At 53.8% G+C, this 16,222-nt stretch overlaps 1 protein-coding gene across 3 annotated transcripts in view; it reads left to right on the top strand.

Moving 5' to 3' along the window:
* Nucleotides 1-16,222, top strand: part of ARHGAP26 (Rho GTPase activating protein 26) — a 103,155-nt gene that overhangs the window by 74,853 nt on the left and 12,080 nt on the right. For all 3 annotated transcript variants that reach the window (XM_054287716.1, XM_054287715.1, XM_054287717.1), the window contains exons 19-20: nt 1,267-1,405; nt 4,981-5,134. In XM_054287716.1, the coding sequence (XP_054143691.1) occupies nt 1,267-1,405; nt 4,981-5,134 (293 nt within the window). The remainder of the gene's footprint in view (nt 1-1,266; nt 1,406-4,980; nt 5,135-16,222) is intronic.

The raw sequence follows: 16,222 nt of genomic DNA, 5'->3' as shown, positions 1-16,222 counted from the left end.
TCTCCCCATGGCCAGTGGCACCACGATGGGGCTGTGCTGGGGAGGGGGCAGCTGGCATTCTTGGGCTGTGGCTGTGTAACCACTGCTGCTGGTAGCCAGCCTTGTTTATGGTCATCCCTGTGTGTCAGCATGGCTGTGATTCCATCACAGAAATTCCCTTTCTCCCCCTTCCCACTGTTTAATGGGAATTTGTCCTTGGTGTCAAGAGAGATGAGTGCTAAACCAAACCAGTGAGATGCACACCTCAGCTGGCTCCTGCTTTGCTGACTAAATCCAGGTTTATCCAGTACTGGCTTTATCCACAGTGTTGATCTGAATCCTGATGCATTTGTGTTTGCTGGCCATGGATGTTGGGGTCTGCAGTGGTGGCTCGGTGGGGCTGAGGTTCTGGCCAGCCCTCCCTGGCTACATGTGCTTTTTAAAAAATACCATTTTCTTCTAAATGCAGCCAGTTCCCTGATTATGATCTTTTGTTGGTCGGGTTTGGATTGGAAAGGAGGAACGGATCTGCGCATTTGGGCAGCGAAGGCAGAAGTAGAAAGCAGCTTGGCCTGGCTGGGGTGGCATCACGGCTCCAAGTCCACATCAGTTCTGTCTTGAGCAGAGAGCTGTGCCGACGTGTGCTTCTCCTGTGGGGAAAGCCTGGCTGTGCCAGCTGTCTGTCCGGCAGGGGCAGGAGAGCAGGAAGGACACTGAGGAATGGGTTTAATGGACTCCCAGCAATGGAGAGAGGCTTTGGGAGAGCTGGTCTGGAGGGGTCACTGCCCTTCTCTGAGCCTGCGGGGTCTAGAAAAGGAGCAGTACAAAACCAAATAACAGCAACCAGCAAGGCTGCTGCCCTTTGGGCTCATGCAGTTTTAAAATTTCATCCCCTTGAGAAAAATGTGATTACTCAGTTTTCTGACAGCTGTAGCTGGAAGTTGCAAAGACTTTCCCAAGCTGGCCTGCAGCCGTGGGAGCGTGGGCGCCGGGGTCACGCAGTGGGGGCGCAGGGGGGACACTGCTGGTCTGTCTGGGCTGCCCATCATCACCTGCACCCCCAAAAGTCAGCAGAGTGCCAGAGTTCTTCACTGTTTGCAGTGTACCTCTTAGGCGAAAAAAAGAGGAGTGCAGGCAGACTGAAAACATGGAATTTAGCAATCTGTCCCCAAAACGTTGCCCTGTTGAGTGCGTGTCCTCCTCAGAGGCTGCGCTGCCAGGCAGGTGGGCAGCTGTCCCGTTCCACAGGGTGATGCCAAAGAACAACTTGTTTATTGTTTCTGACAGATATTTAACACGGTGCCAGAGGCTCCGGCGTCGAACTCGCAGCTGCTGTTATCGCGCAAGAAGAGCACGGAGTCGAAGCCTCCCTCGTGCAGCGAGCGCCCGCTGACGCTGTTCCACACGGCCCAGCCCAACGAGAAGCGTGAGTGCCTCCCTGCCTGCCTCCAGCTGTGCCCTAGCCGTGCCTCACAGACTGCCATCGCCCCGGCATCCCCCTGGCATCCCCTGCCATCCCCTGCCGTCCCCCTGCCATCCCCTGCCATTCCCCTGCAGTTTTCCCGCTGTCAGTGGAAGGGCTGATTCCATAACAGGGCCAGGCTTTGGTTTCCTCTGCTGTCGTGTTGGTGGGGAGTGGAATCTCTCCTGGCATCCAAGCCCTTAACTGGGGCTCTGCATGAGGCTGCCTTAGCACAGGATAAAGTGTTGCTGTCCCCTCCCCACCTGACGGGCCCCTGCGTGTCCCCTTCTCATGTTCCTGGGCCCGTCATCGCTGCCATCAGCTGCCAGGACGCGGTGCCACACCTGTGGCAAGGGCAGCCACCACAGGGCGGCCCTTTTGGGATGCCCTCGGGCACTTTGCCTTTTACAGACAGGAAAACTCGGCCAGGAGGTTCGGCATTTTCCTGAGGATTATGTACCGTGGCAGTTCAAAAATGTTGGAGCTCATCTTTCCATTTCTGTCACTAATTGATGCTCCAGATATGTGGGTGAAAGAGCCAAGGCCCCAGCCCTGCTCATGGGGTGGCAGAAATGTGTCTGCTCAGGCTGTTGTTTCATGTTACAGAGTAAACCCAGTTCCCAGCTCTCTGGTCCTTCCTGCCGTGTGCTCCTGGAGCCAGGCAGCTGCACACAGGGAGCTCTCCCAGTTTGGTAAAAAAGCGGGAGAGACTCCTGGTGAGCAGGACAGCACAAGTGGAGCAGGGCAGGGGATGGGCAGCTCCCCAGGGCGCACAGAGTGGCTGCTGTGGGCTTTGCTGACTCCCCAGACACGTGGGTTTGTCTGATTAGGTTACTGTTAACTAGCAGGCACTCTCCTTTCGGAAAGATCCGCGTGGGTTTGAGGAAGCAGAGGTGCCCCGAGCGTGCTCTGGAAATGGTGTGGGACGACTCTCGGTGAAGCCTCAAATATCAAACGCTGCTTTTGAAAACTTTCAGCCCAAGTAATTTATCTGCTGCTAACTAAGCAGTGGCCTGTCAGCCTCCAGGCTCTCCATGTGCCATCCTCCCCATGCCTGGAGAGGAACTGAGCTCATCTCTCTATTTCTGCATTTATTTATTCCCATGTGAAACAACATTTTCTTGGTGTTCCTCCTGACAGTCTATAACCTCCTGTATCTTTGGGAAGCCACTACTGTTTTGTTTGCCTTCCCTGCTGCACATCACGAGAAATATGTGAGGTTTCCTTTCTTCTTCTTTTCTTCTTCCTTTCCTTTCTCACTGGTCTGGAGAGAGACCCAGGCTCTGAAGTCAGGGTGAAGCACAAGGGCTTAGGCAGCAGCTCAAGCCCAGCTGAGCAGCACAGAAATTGAAAGTTGAAATTGAAGCTAGAAATGTTCTAAATTTTAAGACTGGGAGCAGTTTGACATAAAAAGAAGTGGAGTGGGACAGTGGATTTTCCATCACTTGAAACCTGTTCATCCAAGTCCAGTATCTTTCTATTTTCACTAGGATTCATCATACCAAGCTGTGTCTAATTAAAAAACTATCATGTTCAGCACAACAGGGAGCAGATTAGATAATCATGATTAATCTATGATTCTAGTGATTATTTTGTTGTTAAACATTTACATTTTTATCCACATCTGACCCAGGGAGTAGCTCTTGTGACACGAGTGTCACCAACACAGCAAACACCATTTCCTTATCAGTTCTTTTGTCATCCCCTCTCTGCTCCCTGGGGTCACTGTCACCAAGGTGCCCTGGATCAGTTGTCAGGGTTCCTGGAGACAAAGCCTCTGGGGAGGCTCCGGTGGCTCTGCCTGCCGGACTTCCCATTAGAGACAGGAAGGTTGGGTAAGGGGTGAAAGGCTCTTTTCTCTGCAGGCTGGAAATGCTCCTGAGCTGATGGGCAGCTCTGCTCCTGCAGCTGTAAGACCAAATCAAATCTTCCAGCTAAGAATCCTTCACATGAGCTTTCAGAAGCATGAAGCAAGGTACAGTTCCAGCCTTTTAACAAGAAGGAAATAAAATGAAGCAGGAGTTTCAGATTCTGCCATTCATCCCCCTGAGCTGATTCACTCCCAGCTCTGTGGCTGACAAGGACTCCACTCTTGGCTGGTGGCTGCTCTGGAGATTAGAGGGACAATCCACACTGAGCTGCCAAGCTTATGGAGCTTATTCCCAGCCTCCAGCCTTGGGCAGAAGATGTTTGCAAATAATGAGCTGGTGTCAGTGCACGCTCCAGGGGCTCAGCTCAGCTCCTCAGGCTCAGCACAGGCAGTTCCTGACCTTGCCCAGCTGTGTACAGGTGGCCTCTCGTGGGCTGCCTAAAACTTCCTCTGGCACATGCAAAAGCAGAGGAATTTGAGGTTTTTAAGTCCTTAGACAACTTAATTTCGTTGTTTCTTCATCTGCTGGCTATCACATCTGCCTGTCAGTATTTGTGTGGAGGTCAGTACTCTGCTTTTCTTCACTTTTCCCTCTTAGTCTTCTGCATGGATCATCTTTTTTATCCCAGGGTGCTGGTGCCCTGAGGGTTGAACTTTTGCAGAGCTGGGGACAGAGAAATGTCTGTGCTGCTTGTTCCCATGGTGGCTCATTGCAGATGGAGATTAATGAAATCCACTTTCAGAACACGTTGACATGTATCAGTGTCACCCATCCTTGGCTCACCTCTGGAAGAGAAGCTCAACCTGAGCTAAACCAAGGCCTGTCCTGCTGCCCTGCAGGTGCTCATTCTGCCCAGGTACCTGGGAAATGCAGCAGCTCCAGGGCTGATGCGGCATTTCCCTTTGGGGTGATGGCAGAGCTGCACCAGCACCCCAAGACAACCCTCCTGCCAGGCTGTTTTATGGCAGTTCCTCTCTGCTGTGTGCTCAGGATTAACCTTTCACACCACCCAGGAGTTCCTCTTGCACTCCTTTACCCCCTTTATATGCGCACAGGATACAAATTAATATTGCACATTCTCCTCACTCAAAAAGAGGTGGAATTTAAAGAGATTGGGAACAAGGATTCCCTCTCACTACATGCTTTTGGGCTGTGGTTTGACCATGTTATTGTGCACCACAAAAATAATTTTGGAAAGAGGTATCCTTGCAGTAGGACTGTGTGTTTTCCAGCTGGTGCCTTCTTTCAGGAAAGCAGCATCCCAGAAGCAGCCACTCTCTGCCCAGGGCTGCTCTCGTGCCATCAGCGTTGCTAATTGCTTCTCACAAGTGCAATTACTGCTCCAGTGGCAAAGGCAGCTCCTGGAAATGAGTTAATGGGATTTTGGGTGGCCTGGCAGAGCTGAGGAGGGGGCCTGGGCTCGGTGGCTCTTTGAGATGCACAGTGCTGTCAGTGCTCACTGCATCTGGAACCCAAAGGAGCCAAAGAGCACCTGGTATTTCTTGTGGTTTAATGTGTAATGTGTCTGTAACTAACCGAGCTCTGGGGACACGTCCCTGTTTGCACTGGCACAGGCTTTCCTGGGAATGCTCAATGCCTTCCCAGCCATTTGCTCTTCACTTTGGCTGCAGTGGCAGCTGATGATTCTTGGGTTTTGGTGTTTTTTAGAGGAGAATAGGAACAGCATCATCAACTCCAGCCTGGAATCTGTCGTCTCTTCAAATGCAAACAGCTTCCTCAACTCCAACAGCGCTCCCCAGCCCAGCCTGAACTCGAGTGATCTTGAACTAGAAGTGATTAAGCCCAACAGGCCAAATTCCCTGTAAGTACAATGGTAATTAGTGTTTTATAGACTCTCCGTCCTTAATACTTAATCAGAATTGTTTCTTATTCTCAACTTCAGCAGTCTGCTGAAGAACACAATTTAACATTTGAATTTTTAATGGGCACCAAACATTTACCTCTGTTTTTAACTCGATCTAAGCAGTGGAATTAGTTACTGCCATGGGTTCCAGCTCTGATGGTTTTGCCCATGTGGAATATTTTTGAGCAGAACTCCCCAGTGCTGCCCGGCCCATCTGGTGATAAATCCAACACACACAAAGGACTTTTCTTCTGAGTTCAATCCTGTGACTGTTGTCAGTACAGTTGATCTCCGGCCAAATCTGTGCTGTTGCTTCTGCTATTGCTTCCTTCATCTGGAAAGTTCAAGGGAAAAAGCAGTGACCTTAGCCGTGCCTCCCTGGGGAGGGCCGGGTTATTTCTGAGTCCCTGAAGCTGCCGCGGCGGAGCCCTGGCCGTGGCGGCTCCGCTGGGGGAATTTCCTTCCTGCCAGCCCCGGCCAGCCCCGCAGCACTTTCCCACAGCGGCTCCCCTCCCCACCACGTGAGGATCTGCTCACATCTCCAGGAGATGCAGCCTGTTCCCCTGGAGCTCCGGGCACGCCCTGTGCATCCCCGGGATGGGCGGCGGGAGCACTGCTCCCCTTCCAGAGCAGGACACTGTCCCTGTTCCCCTCCCATTGCAGGGACACCGTCCTTGCCATCTCTCCCATTGCAGGGACACCGTCCTTGCTGCCTTCCCATTGCAGGGACACCGTCCTTGCTGCCCTCCCATTGCAGGGACACCGTCCTTGCTCCCCTCCCAGAGCAGGACACTGTCCCTGTTCCCCTCCCAGAGCAGGGACACTGTCCTTGTCACCCCTCCCAGAGCAGGGACACCGTCCTTGCTGCCTTCCCATTGCAGGGACACCATCCTTGCCATCTCTCCCATTGCAGGGACACCGTCCTTGCTCCCCTCCCAGAGCAGGGACACCATCCTTGCCACCCCTCCGAGTGCAGGACACTGTCCTTGTTCCCCTCCTAGTGCAGGGACACCGTCCTTGCTGCCCTCCCATTGCAGGGACACCGTCCTTGCCATCTCTCCCATTGCAGGGACACCGTCCTTGCTGCCCTCCCATTGCAGGGACACTGTCCTTGCTCCCCCCTCAGTGCAGGGACACTGTCCTTGCTCCCCTCCCAGTGCAGGGACACTGTCCTTGCCATCTCTTCCATTGCAGGGACACTGTCCTTGCCATCTCTCCCAGTGCAGGGACACCGTCCTTGCTCCCCTTCCAGAGCAGGGACACTGTCCTTGCTATCTCTTCCATTGCAGGGACACCGTCCTTGCCATCTCTCCCAGTGCAGGGACACTGTCCTTGCTCCCCCCTCAGTGCAGGGACACTGTCCTTGCTCCCCTCCCAGAGCAGGGACACTGTCCCTGACACCCCTCCAGAGCAGGGACACCATCCTTGCCATCTCTCCCAGTGCAGGGACACCGTCCTTGCCATCTCTCCCAGAGCAGGACACTGTCCTTGCCACCCCTCCCGTAGTCCCTGATGCTCCCAGTCCCCACTGGGCCACAGGAGCTGTGGCATGGTGAGCTGTTCCCTTGGCTGGGTTGGGTTTGGGTGCAGCTCTCTCTCTGGCATTCAGGATGGCTCCAGGCCCTGCCAGGCTCTCCAGGCAGGAAGGTAAGTGTGGAACAGACACAGGCTTCATCCAGCTTCACCATCTGCTCTGCTTCCATCATCCTCCTCCTGCCACAAAACCCTGAGCTGCAGCAGCCCCGCAGTGGCCTGTCCTCACCCAGGGATGCCCAACCCTGTGCCGTACCGGCTCCATGGGGATCATCCCACAGCAGGACAGACCTCCCAAAGGTAGGACACCTCCAAATCGAGGCTGTGCTGTACATATGATACATACAGAGCAAAGATGCTTCTCTCTCTCGTGCCTGGTTGAAGCTCTGCAGTCAGTCACATCCCATTCCCCAACAGGATGGCTTTAGTTTATCCTTCAAGGGGGAAAAGATGGTGTGTCTTGTCACAGAATGAGGTTTGTGAGCCTGGGTCTTGCTGAGACCTTACAAGGATTGGCTGCCAAATTCACACTTTAGATTCTAAGAGTTGTCTCTTCCTGATGATTTCTTTCTTAGGGGAAGTTGCAGAGGAATTCAGCAGCATAAGTGAGTTAAAGCTGTGTGGGGCTCTGGGGAGCGGAGGCACCGTGCTGTTCCCCAGGGATTAGGTGAGCAGGCTGGCACTCAACCAGGTGCTTGTGCCAGCTCCAGAGCCTTGAGTTCTATGAGCTGAAACAGGGCTGAACAGGACAGCACTGGCAGCTTGTGGCTCTGACACTGCTGGTGGCATTTGGTGCTTTTCCACAAGCCCAGTGATTGTGAGATAATTTCTGCACATTCAGGAGCACACAGGGTTTTGGTCTGTGTGTAGCTGAAGTTTGAAATATGGATCCTCAGGGGGCTAACACAGGGCAGATATTCTCTGTGACCCCAAATATTTAAATCAAATGTCTTTAATCCAGTCTTTCAATGAAGCAGCTAACTTGATTTTATTCTAAGTGTGTGTGGCTGTCGCTCCCCTGGCTTGCCCAGGAGCAGGGGCTGTGTTTGTGAGAGCTCCAGGGGGTTCTGCCCTCAGTGGGGCTGGCTTTGGTGAGGATGAGGAGGGTGAGGAGGCTGCCAGCAGCGGGTCAGTGCCCAGCCCTGCCCTGTGTTTGCAGGCTGGGCCAGGGCAGGGCGTCTGAATGGTGCCAGTGTCCGGGAGCTCCGGCCCTGCTGCGCGGGCTGCCCGAATCCTGTGTCCATAAAGCCACTTCTGTTTGGCCAGGCAGCTGAGAAATGTGGCTCTGCAGGCAGCCCCGGGCAGTCCCGCACTGTGCCCTGGGCTGGGGCAGCTGCTGCTGCTGTGCTGGGGTTCTGGGGCTGCCCTGGATTCACCTGCCCACATTTAGGGTCTGTGGCCGTGAGAGGGTCTGCAGCTGCCTCGGGGTTTGTGCTGCTTCAAATGCTGCCAGATCCTCTGCTGGTCCTGTGACACCCATCCCTGAGCTCTGCTTCAGGACTTTGGGGTTTTCCTTGTGTTCCTCACAGTTTTCTGTGATTTTTAGCTGTGGACCAGGGCTGCAGTGCTGGGGAGCTGTTCAGGAGGGGATCTCTCCTGGCAGCCCCCACGAGCCCATCGGGAGCCTGTGCCCACCCAAACTGGGAAGCTGCAGGGAAAGGAGTTGGGGCATTCTGATGATATTTTGATTCAGAATATCCTACTGACATTCCTGTAGAAATAACTCCTGTGGATTTCAGAGGGAGGCTCCTTGGAGTGCAAATGTTGAGGCTGCAGGCCTAGGGCATTTCTTGTGGCTGTGAGCACTGATGTGTCCGAGGTGGCCTTTAAATGTGCCAGCTGTAAATTGTGAGCACCATCTGTGAAATGAGAGATGTTTGTTTGAGCTTCTGTTTGCAAAAGCCCTTGGCTCCCTGCTAAATGCTCATGTGTCCCCCAGGTCTGCTCTGCCAGGGGCTGGGCCAGCTCCTAAATCCCCCTGGTGAGTGAGTGCCGCTCCTTCCCAGCTGCTGCAGCAGTGGCTGTGCTGGGCTGGGGTCCCCCCACCTCGGTGCTGGTCCCCCTGTCCCCCTCCCCAGGGAAATGGGCTCCTTCTGAAGTGCTTTCCCTGGAGCACAGGCCACAGTCTCCAATCCAGAGGGAAATTGTTTTGCTGCCGGGCTCAGGCTCTTCCTTCCCAGCCACCAATCGGGCTTTTACGATGGGAATGCATTTATTTATTAGGGCTGGGTTTATTTTTATGGAAAAACTGCTCTGGGCAGGAGTTGTACTGGGTGAGTCAGCAGGACTGCTGTCCCGTGCCAGGAGCTGTCACTGTGCCTGCAGCTGCCAGGCCACCAGAGCCTGGGCAGGGGTGGTGCCCAAAGCACTGCTGGGTCTCACAGCAGGTTTGTGTGTCCCGTTGGTTTGTGTGTCCCGTTGGGTGTCTTTGTCCTGCCCTGCAGAGAGCATCTTCCTGGGGAAAAGCCAAGCATGAAGCAGAAAGCAGTGTGCCTCTGGCAGAGATGTGTCCTTAGCTGAGCCAGGGGAAGGACAAGGGAATGGCTTCATACTGATAGAGAGGGTTGGATGGGGTATGGGGGAGGAATTGTTCCCTGGCAGGGTGGGCAGGCCCTGGCACAGGTGCCCAGAGCAGCTGGGGCTGCCGCATCCCTGAGAGTGCCCAAGGCCAGGCTGCTCAGGGCGTGGAGTGACCTGGGACAGTGGGAGGTGTCCCTGCCTGTGTCAGGGGTGGCACTGGGTGGTTCCAAAGGAGATAGAACCAGTTTAACACCCTTCCCATGTTCATTAGTGCCTCCAGGCCTGCCAGTGTTCCCAGTGCTGGTGCCCATCCTCAGCCCAGGCACTGCTGGAGATGGGGCCATGGGCCAGGCTGAGCCCCCACACTGCCAGCCTGGCCCAGGCTGATGCTGCCCCTCCTTCACCCCAGGGACTTGGCATTTAGGGAAATAATAACCTTGGGAAACTCAGATTTAGTCAGTGCATGTCTATTTGCATTTAATTTCATTTCCTCACTGACCAAGTATGGCTATTTCTTGCCCTCTGTGGGTATGGAAAGAAATGAGGAGCAGATCTAAGGTCTAGTGGTCATGAAAAAATAACCCAGTTACTCCAAGGAAGAGTGGTTATTCCCACATAAATAAATCTTCATTAGGCATCCCAGTTAAAACTGAACATCTCTCTTTCCATGACTTATAATGAGAGAAATTTCAACCATTACTGTCTCTATCAGGGACTTCTCCAGGTGGCTGGGAGGGAGCTGTGTGGTAGGGGGACAGGGGACGGCACACCGGAGCTGTGGGGCTGGGGTGATGGTGCACCTTCCTCCCATTGCTCCGTTCCTGTGCTCTGCTCTGGAGGCCCTCAGCATCCCAGAATCATGGAACACGCACTGCTTTGGCTTGGGATGGCCTTCAAGCTCCTTCATCCCGCAGACAGGGACACCTTCCACTGTCCCAGGCTGCTCCAGCCCTGTCCAGCCTGGCCTTGGGCACTGCCAGGGATCCAGGGGCAGTGGATCAAACAGGGGAGGTTAGGGTTTCTTTGGAAAAATGGTCTCTTAAAAGTGCAGGTTTCTTTGACAGTTACCAGCTGGGACACAGGAAAGCAGGAGCACGTGAGGTGAGGCAAACAGACCTTTCCCTGCTGCTGGTGCCCGTCCTGGGGAGCTGGGCAGGGCTGCAGAGAGAGCAGGCTGTGCTGGGCTGTGCTGCCCATCTGTGCTCAGCAGAGGGGCTGTGCTGAGCCAGGAATGAGTCCTTCACCTGCCTGACCTGCAGTTCCTGTCCCTGTGCTCCCAGGCCCTTTTCTGCTGAGCTTTCATGGCTCTGCTGGGTGGCTCCTGTTGTTTATATTCCTGAAGAATAATGGCAATTAGAGGTGCAGAGGTGCAGGTCCCACCCTCATCCTGCCTTCCCGGCAGCCACTTTGGGAATGTCCCTCTGAAATGGCATCTCTGGGACTTCTGTTTAAGAAATTTACTCATAAATCCGCTGCTGCTGTCCCTGAGGAGCCTGGATTCTCACCCGCTCTCCTCCCACCCTGATATTCAGCCCACTTTAGCTTGGAAAGAGGCCAGGAAAATGCACTGGTGTTTTTTTTTGCTGTGTGTCAGTATATAAACAGTGACTTGTGCTCAGAGGGGTCCAAATCAGGAGGAATTTCCCCAGGGAAAGGGGGCTCAGGCACTGGAACTGCCCAGGGAGGGTTGGAGTGCCCACCCCTGGAGCGCCCCAGGAAGGGCTGGAGGTGGCACTCAGAGCTCTGAGCTGGGGACAGGGTGGGGATTGGGCACAGCTGGGACTTGATGCTCTTGGAGGTCATTTCCAGCCTGAATGGCTCTGGGATTCTGTGTTCCTCTTGGATGGAGAGCTGGTGCCCAGGGAGTGCCAGGGGATGGTGCTGGCAGGGATGGTGCTGCCAGCCTGCTCCAGAGGCTCCCATTTTGCCCTGGACCCTCAGGGCCCTGCGTGGTTCTCGCTGTAGCAAAGACGTTTCTATTTCACGTTTCTATTTCACGTTAATTTCGTTTTCTGGTTCTCTGTTGACATGGAATTGCAAACCCTGTGCTCAGCACAGGGGCTCTCCGTGGCTGGGAGCTGCCTGGGGTGGGACCATGGAACTGCGAGGAAATAGGAACTTGATTAATTGCGAGGCTTTGGGCAAAACAAAGCTGTTTCTTCTTCCTTCCAGTGCATTGTGGCCGCCTGGCCGGGAGCCACGGCGGCCCTGGAGCAAGCCAAGAGCTGGGAGAGGCGTGCTGGGGCTCCCTGGGGACCCTCCCCTGCTGCCCTTCCTGGGGGCTGAGCACCCCGGGCGTGCCGGGCACCCCTGGGTGGCTGCAGGGACCCAGCTGGACACTGGGGCTGGGGGAAGTGTGTGCCCCCATCTGCTCCCTGCAGCCACTCAAGCTCAGCCCAGACCCCAAAACTCTGCTCCAATCTGGGTTTGGATCGCTGGGGCCAGCCCCGAGGGGTGGATCTTCAGCTGCCAAGCAATAAATGGCATTTTTGGGGGATTAGGTAAAATCTTGTCATCAGAGCAGCTCCAGAACAGCCTTATCTGAATGGCTCTTTAGGAGGAGCAGACCAGTTCCCAGCTGTGGTCCCAGGCTGGGACAGGGGGTTTTACCCCCAGTATCTGTGGTTCCAGCAGGGTGGGATGCTGGAGCTGGTGCGAGAGGTGCCCTGGTGGCCCCCAACCCTGATCCCCAACCCAGCTTTTGCTGCTTGAAGCATTGCCTTCCAGGCAGGGTCAGGATGCTCGATTATTTCACCTCCCCTCAATACCTCCTTGTGTGGCTGCTCAGGGTTGGCATCCTCTGTGCCTCACACGGGGTTGGTTTGTGCCCAGGAGGAGCAGAGATTGCTGCCAGGCTAGAACAGAACCCGCCTATCTCCCATACTTGAGAAAAGCTCCTAAAATTCCCAGTCTGCTGCTTGGCTGATTCCAGATGACATAACATTCAAACTATCCTGTGAGTTATTTATTTTTTTTTGGTGCAGACTGTTGTGAGGGTGTCTGTGTGTTTGTTTCTTTTAGGGCAGTTTTAGCTTGGGAGCCCTAGATCATGCCTGTGGTGAGAAAGCTCCATAAACCAGAGTGATTCAGGGCTCTGGCAAATGTCCCCAAACCTGGCTCATGGAAACACAAGCAGCAAACTCAGTAGACTCCACAGATAAATATACTTGAGGCTTAGTTGCTGATGGCCATATAATCTTTAAATTTATATCTATATCTCCATATATACATGTATATGTACAGATTCCATGTAGAAGGTTGAACTTTATGATCTTGGAGGTCTTTTCCAACCTTAGCGATTCCATGAATTCCTTCCCTTGTTGTGCTTAAATAATTTATTTTCTGAGCATTTGTATCCTTCCAGGAGGAATTTTAGGATGTGTGGAAAGGGGCAATGCCTGTAGGCTGCAGGAGCAGGGGTCGGTTTGGGGAGGACAGAGGTGGATTTCCCTTTGAGGTGGGGTGTTCTAGGCTCTTTGGGCAAGAGAAGCCCCCAGCAGTGGGATCCTGCCTGCCCCAGCATCTGTGTGTGCTGTGGGGAAAGCTGGGCTGTGTTTTCCTGCTGTGTGGGCTCTCCACGGGCCCTGGAGTTTGGCACAGCAGCTGTGCAAAGCTTGAGCTCCTTCACTTTTCAGTCAGCTCTTGCTCTAGAAACTTTCCACAAATTGAACTTGAAAGTGGAGCCAAATACTCTCATAAAAGGAGTCTCCAGCCCTGTGGGCAGCCCCATGTGACCCAGTGGTCACAGATCAAAACATTTCCTCCATCCCATCCCCGCAAACAAAGGCAGTGTGTCAGGCTGAGAGCCCTCTGCTAACGGCAGCAGGATGAGTTGGGGTGGCTCTGAATCCTCTGCCTGGCCCTGGCCATGGGCTCTGGTGGCACAGGGGTGTGTGAGGGGCTGCAGATGGACAGACAGATGGACAGACAGATGGACAGATGAACTTCAGAGGCTCTGCACTCCAGGCCACCCCACAGCTCCTGCAGCCTGACTCCCACCATCCCAGCTTTTCCCAGTGCTGCCCCTCAGGAGACTCCTCAGATGTTTCTGCCTTTGAAGAGCGCTGTTCTATTTGGGTGATGCTCTGGGAACATCTAAGGGTGCTTCTCGCAAGCTGAATTAATTTAGATTTCCTTGCAAGAGTTCTAAAAATGCACCTTAAACTTCAGCAGCACATGATGCTTAAGAGGCAGCTTTCTGGAAAGCCTTGGAAAAAAAAGAGATCTTGCACTTGCTTTCCTGATTTCTGTAATTAGTGTGGAGATCGCAGCATCTTCTTCAAAGAAACTGCCTCAGACAAATATTGGCTAATGGAAATTTTACTTTCAAATGGAGCAGGATTTGAAATCCGTCCCAGTCACTGTGGGGGGATGGATGCAGGAATCAAAGATGCTCCACCAAAGCCTTCCCAGGGGCAGTGACAGGCACTCTGTGTGCTGAGCTGCTGTGTGGAGCTCAGGATCATCATCCTGCTGGCCAGGACTCTCCTTTTCTCTTTCTCCTTCCTTGCCTGCCTTCCCCCCTTTGATTTTGGGGTCCTGAGGTGTTCTGCCTGCCCCAGCCTGCTCAGCACCCATGTCCAGCTCGGCTCCCAGCCCCATTGCTCAGTCAATGTCTGAGTTTCCTTTGGGCAGAATCTCAAGTGTGAGCCCAGCCAAACCTTTCATTGAGCCTGCTGAAAGCAGAGTGATGGTACATTAGGTTTTCCTGCCACCTATAAATGTCACCCCAGGTGAAATATAGTAGAGAAACGGCCAAGTGCATTCTTTGGTTCCTCTTTCTACAAGGAGGTCAGATTCAGAACTGGGGATGTGGCCCAGACTCTCCCTTGTAAGTCTTTTGACAGCTCTGGGGTGGTTTTGGGGCAGTGCTGGGCTCCAGCCCCAGCACACAGCCCTGGAGTGCTGAAAGCATCCCAGAGCTGCCCCACGGCCTGGCTGGAGGGAGCTGGGCTGGCACAGGGGACGTGAGCAGGGTTCAGATGGGGACCACCCCGGGGCCACCCCTCCCACCCATCCCATTTCCCCTTCCCCAGCAGAAGGCTGACAATGCCCCCAAAGGACTGAGCAGAGCAGGGCTGCTGCTCACAGAGACATCGTGTCTCCTCTGAAAGGGGATCCTTGTGCCTAATTAATCTCCTAAATTAGCTGGAGCTGCAAGGCCTCTGCTTTCCCCTCACCTGGGGGTAACCCAATCCCGTGGCTGCTGTGCAGACACCGATGACAGGGCAGTGCTAAGCTGGGACATTGTCACAGCCCCCTGCCTGTCCCCAGGCTGGCACCGTGCCCTGGGCCGGCAGTGGGGGATCCTCAGGGAAGGTGTCCTGGCTGGGCACAAGGGAGGGAACTGCTGGGGAGCTGGGTTGGACAGCACAGCAGTGGGTGCAGCGCAGGGAGATTGGGGAAAGCACACAGAAAAAGGAGTGGAAAAATAGCTAACCATGAAAAAGTCAATTGGATGCATTAATCTCTGCTCTATTTGATTACTGGGAAGGTTCTCCAAGGCTACATGTCCAGCTTGATGGCAGAGAGAGAAATTGAGGCTGGGCCAGTAAACTGGGAGGGTTGTGGTGCTCACACCTCCCAGCTGTGCGACTGCAGGAGGAGAGTTGTGCTGGTTAGAGCTGCTGAGGCAAAAATGCTATTACAAAGTTTGGTGGTTTTAGCTGAAAAAAAAGATGGAAAAAGAAAGAACAGAATTAACATGGTGTTTCTTTTGATAAATATGATCAAGTTGGATTGTTTCAGTGTTGTGGTCTGTGGGGTTTGCAGAGAAAAGCTCTGATCAGCTTTTGTAACTGGTGTGTGCAGAATGCTGCAGAGCAAAGCAGCATGAAGCCAAACGGACAAAACAAAATCAGGGAAACCAAGAAAATGCAGAAAATTATTATGCATTGTCTTTAATTATCCATTATTCTTAAATCTCCTTCTCAGGCCCAAGTAATCCCCATTGTTTTTCCCACTGCGTGTGCTCTCCGTGGGCAGCGCTGGCTCCTCGTGCAGGGAGGAGATTTACACACTGAAAAATGAGAGTTTGAGCCCGTGGTGCTAATGAGGCTCAGAGGAGCGGTCTTTGTTTTCTGTTAGGATCTGAGCCTGGAAGTGGCCTCCTATCAAGTTATGTTGGGAATATTCCTTAGCCAGGAAGGAATTTTTTACAGTGGGGAATAACTGTTCTGGTAGTTTCCAGAAACAGCTTAAAAAGTGAGAGGAGCCTCTCTCCCTTTGGAGAGCTGACAGTGCCAGCTCCTGGGGGGAGTTGTGCTGCCATCCCAAGGTCTGTGCCCTCCTTGGGGTGACAGAGCAGTGTTTTCCCCCCTGGGAGCTTGTGGGGCAGAGCAGGGGATCCCCCATGGCCTGCCTTGGGCCATCCAGGATCCTTTCTGCAGCAGAGCTCAGCCTGGGGAAACGAGGACCAAATTCCCTCACTTTGCACCCAAAGCTCCCAGGGCGCTGGGGCAGCACGGGGAGGGTGCTGCAGGGCTGGACCCACCGGAGCCTTGGGCAGGGGTCAGGGCTGCCCTCCCTGGGGCAGGTGGTGGTGGCTGGCAGCAAGGACAGCGTCCTTCTGTGTCCCTCCCTTCCCCGCAGCTCTGAGCTCCCAAAATGAGGTCACCCTCAGCCACACAGCTCCGCTTGGCTGCTGCTGGTGGGCAGAGCCAGCTCGGCAGCGCCGTGGGGCCGCCCGGGGCACAGGATGTGTTTAGCTCAAATATTGGATCCTCCCAAACCCCCCACAGCTGAGCTGGGAGCTGTGATCCCACAGGGACTTTAATTTCCTTCATTTTCCAAGGATCCCATATGGTTGTTGGGGTGGCAGATGGGAGAATTTTCTTTTCAGGGGGATGTAAGATTGCAGTGCATTGAATGCCAGAGAGGAGTGAGATTTCTGGAGGGCTGTTGAGTTCTGCTTAATTGCAAACAGAATTTGTTGGTGACTAATGCACCCAGCCTTGCAGCATTATCTCGTGTTAGAAGCTGTGGCACGATGGA

This window comes from Melozone crissalis, unplaced genomic scaffold, assembly GCF_028551555.1.
Source record: "Melozone crissalis strain CALT ecotype California unplaced genomic scaffold, PUWL_Pcris_2 ptg000061l_1, whole genome shotgun sequence".
NCBI classification, from domain to species: Eukaryota; Metazoa; Chordata; class Aves; order Passeriformes; family Passerellidae; genus Melozone; species Melozone crissalis.
Note: the sequence above shows the minus strand (reverse complement) of the source record. Positions and strands in the feature narration are given on the sequence as shown.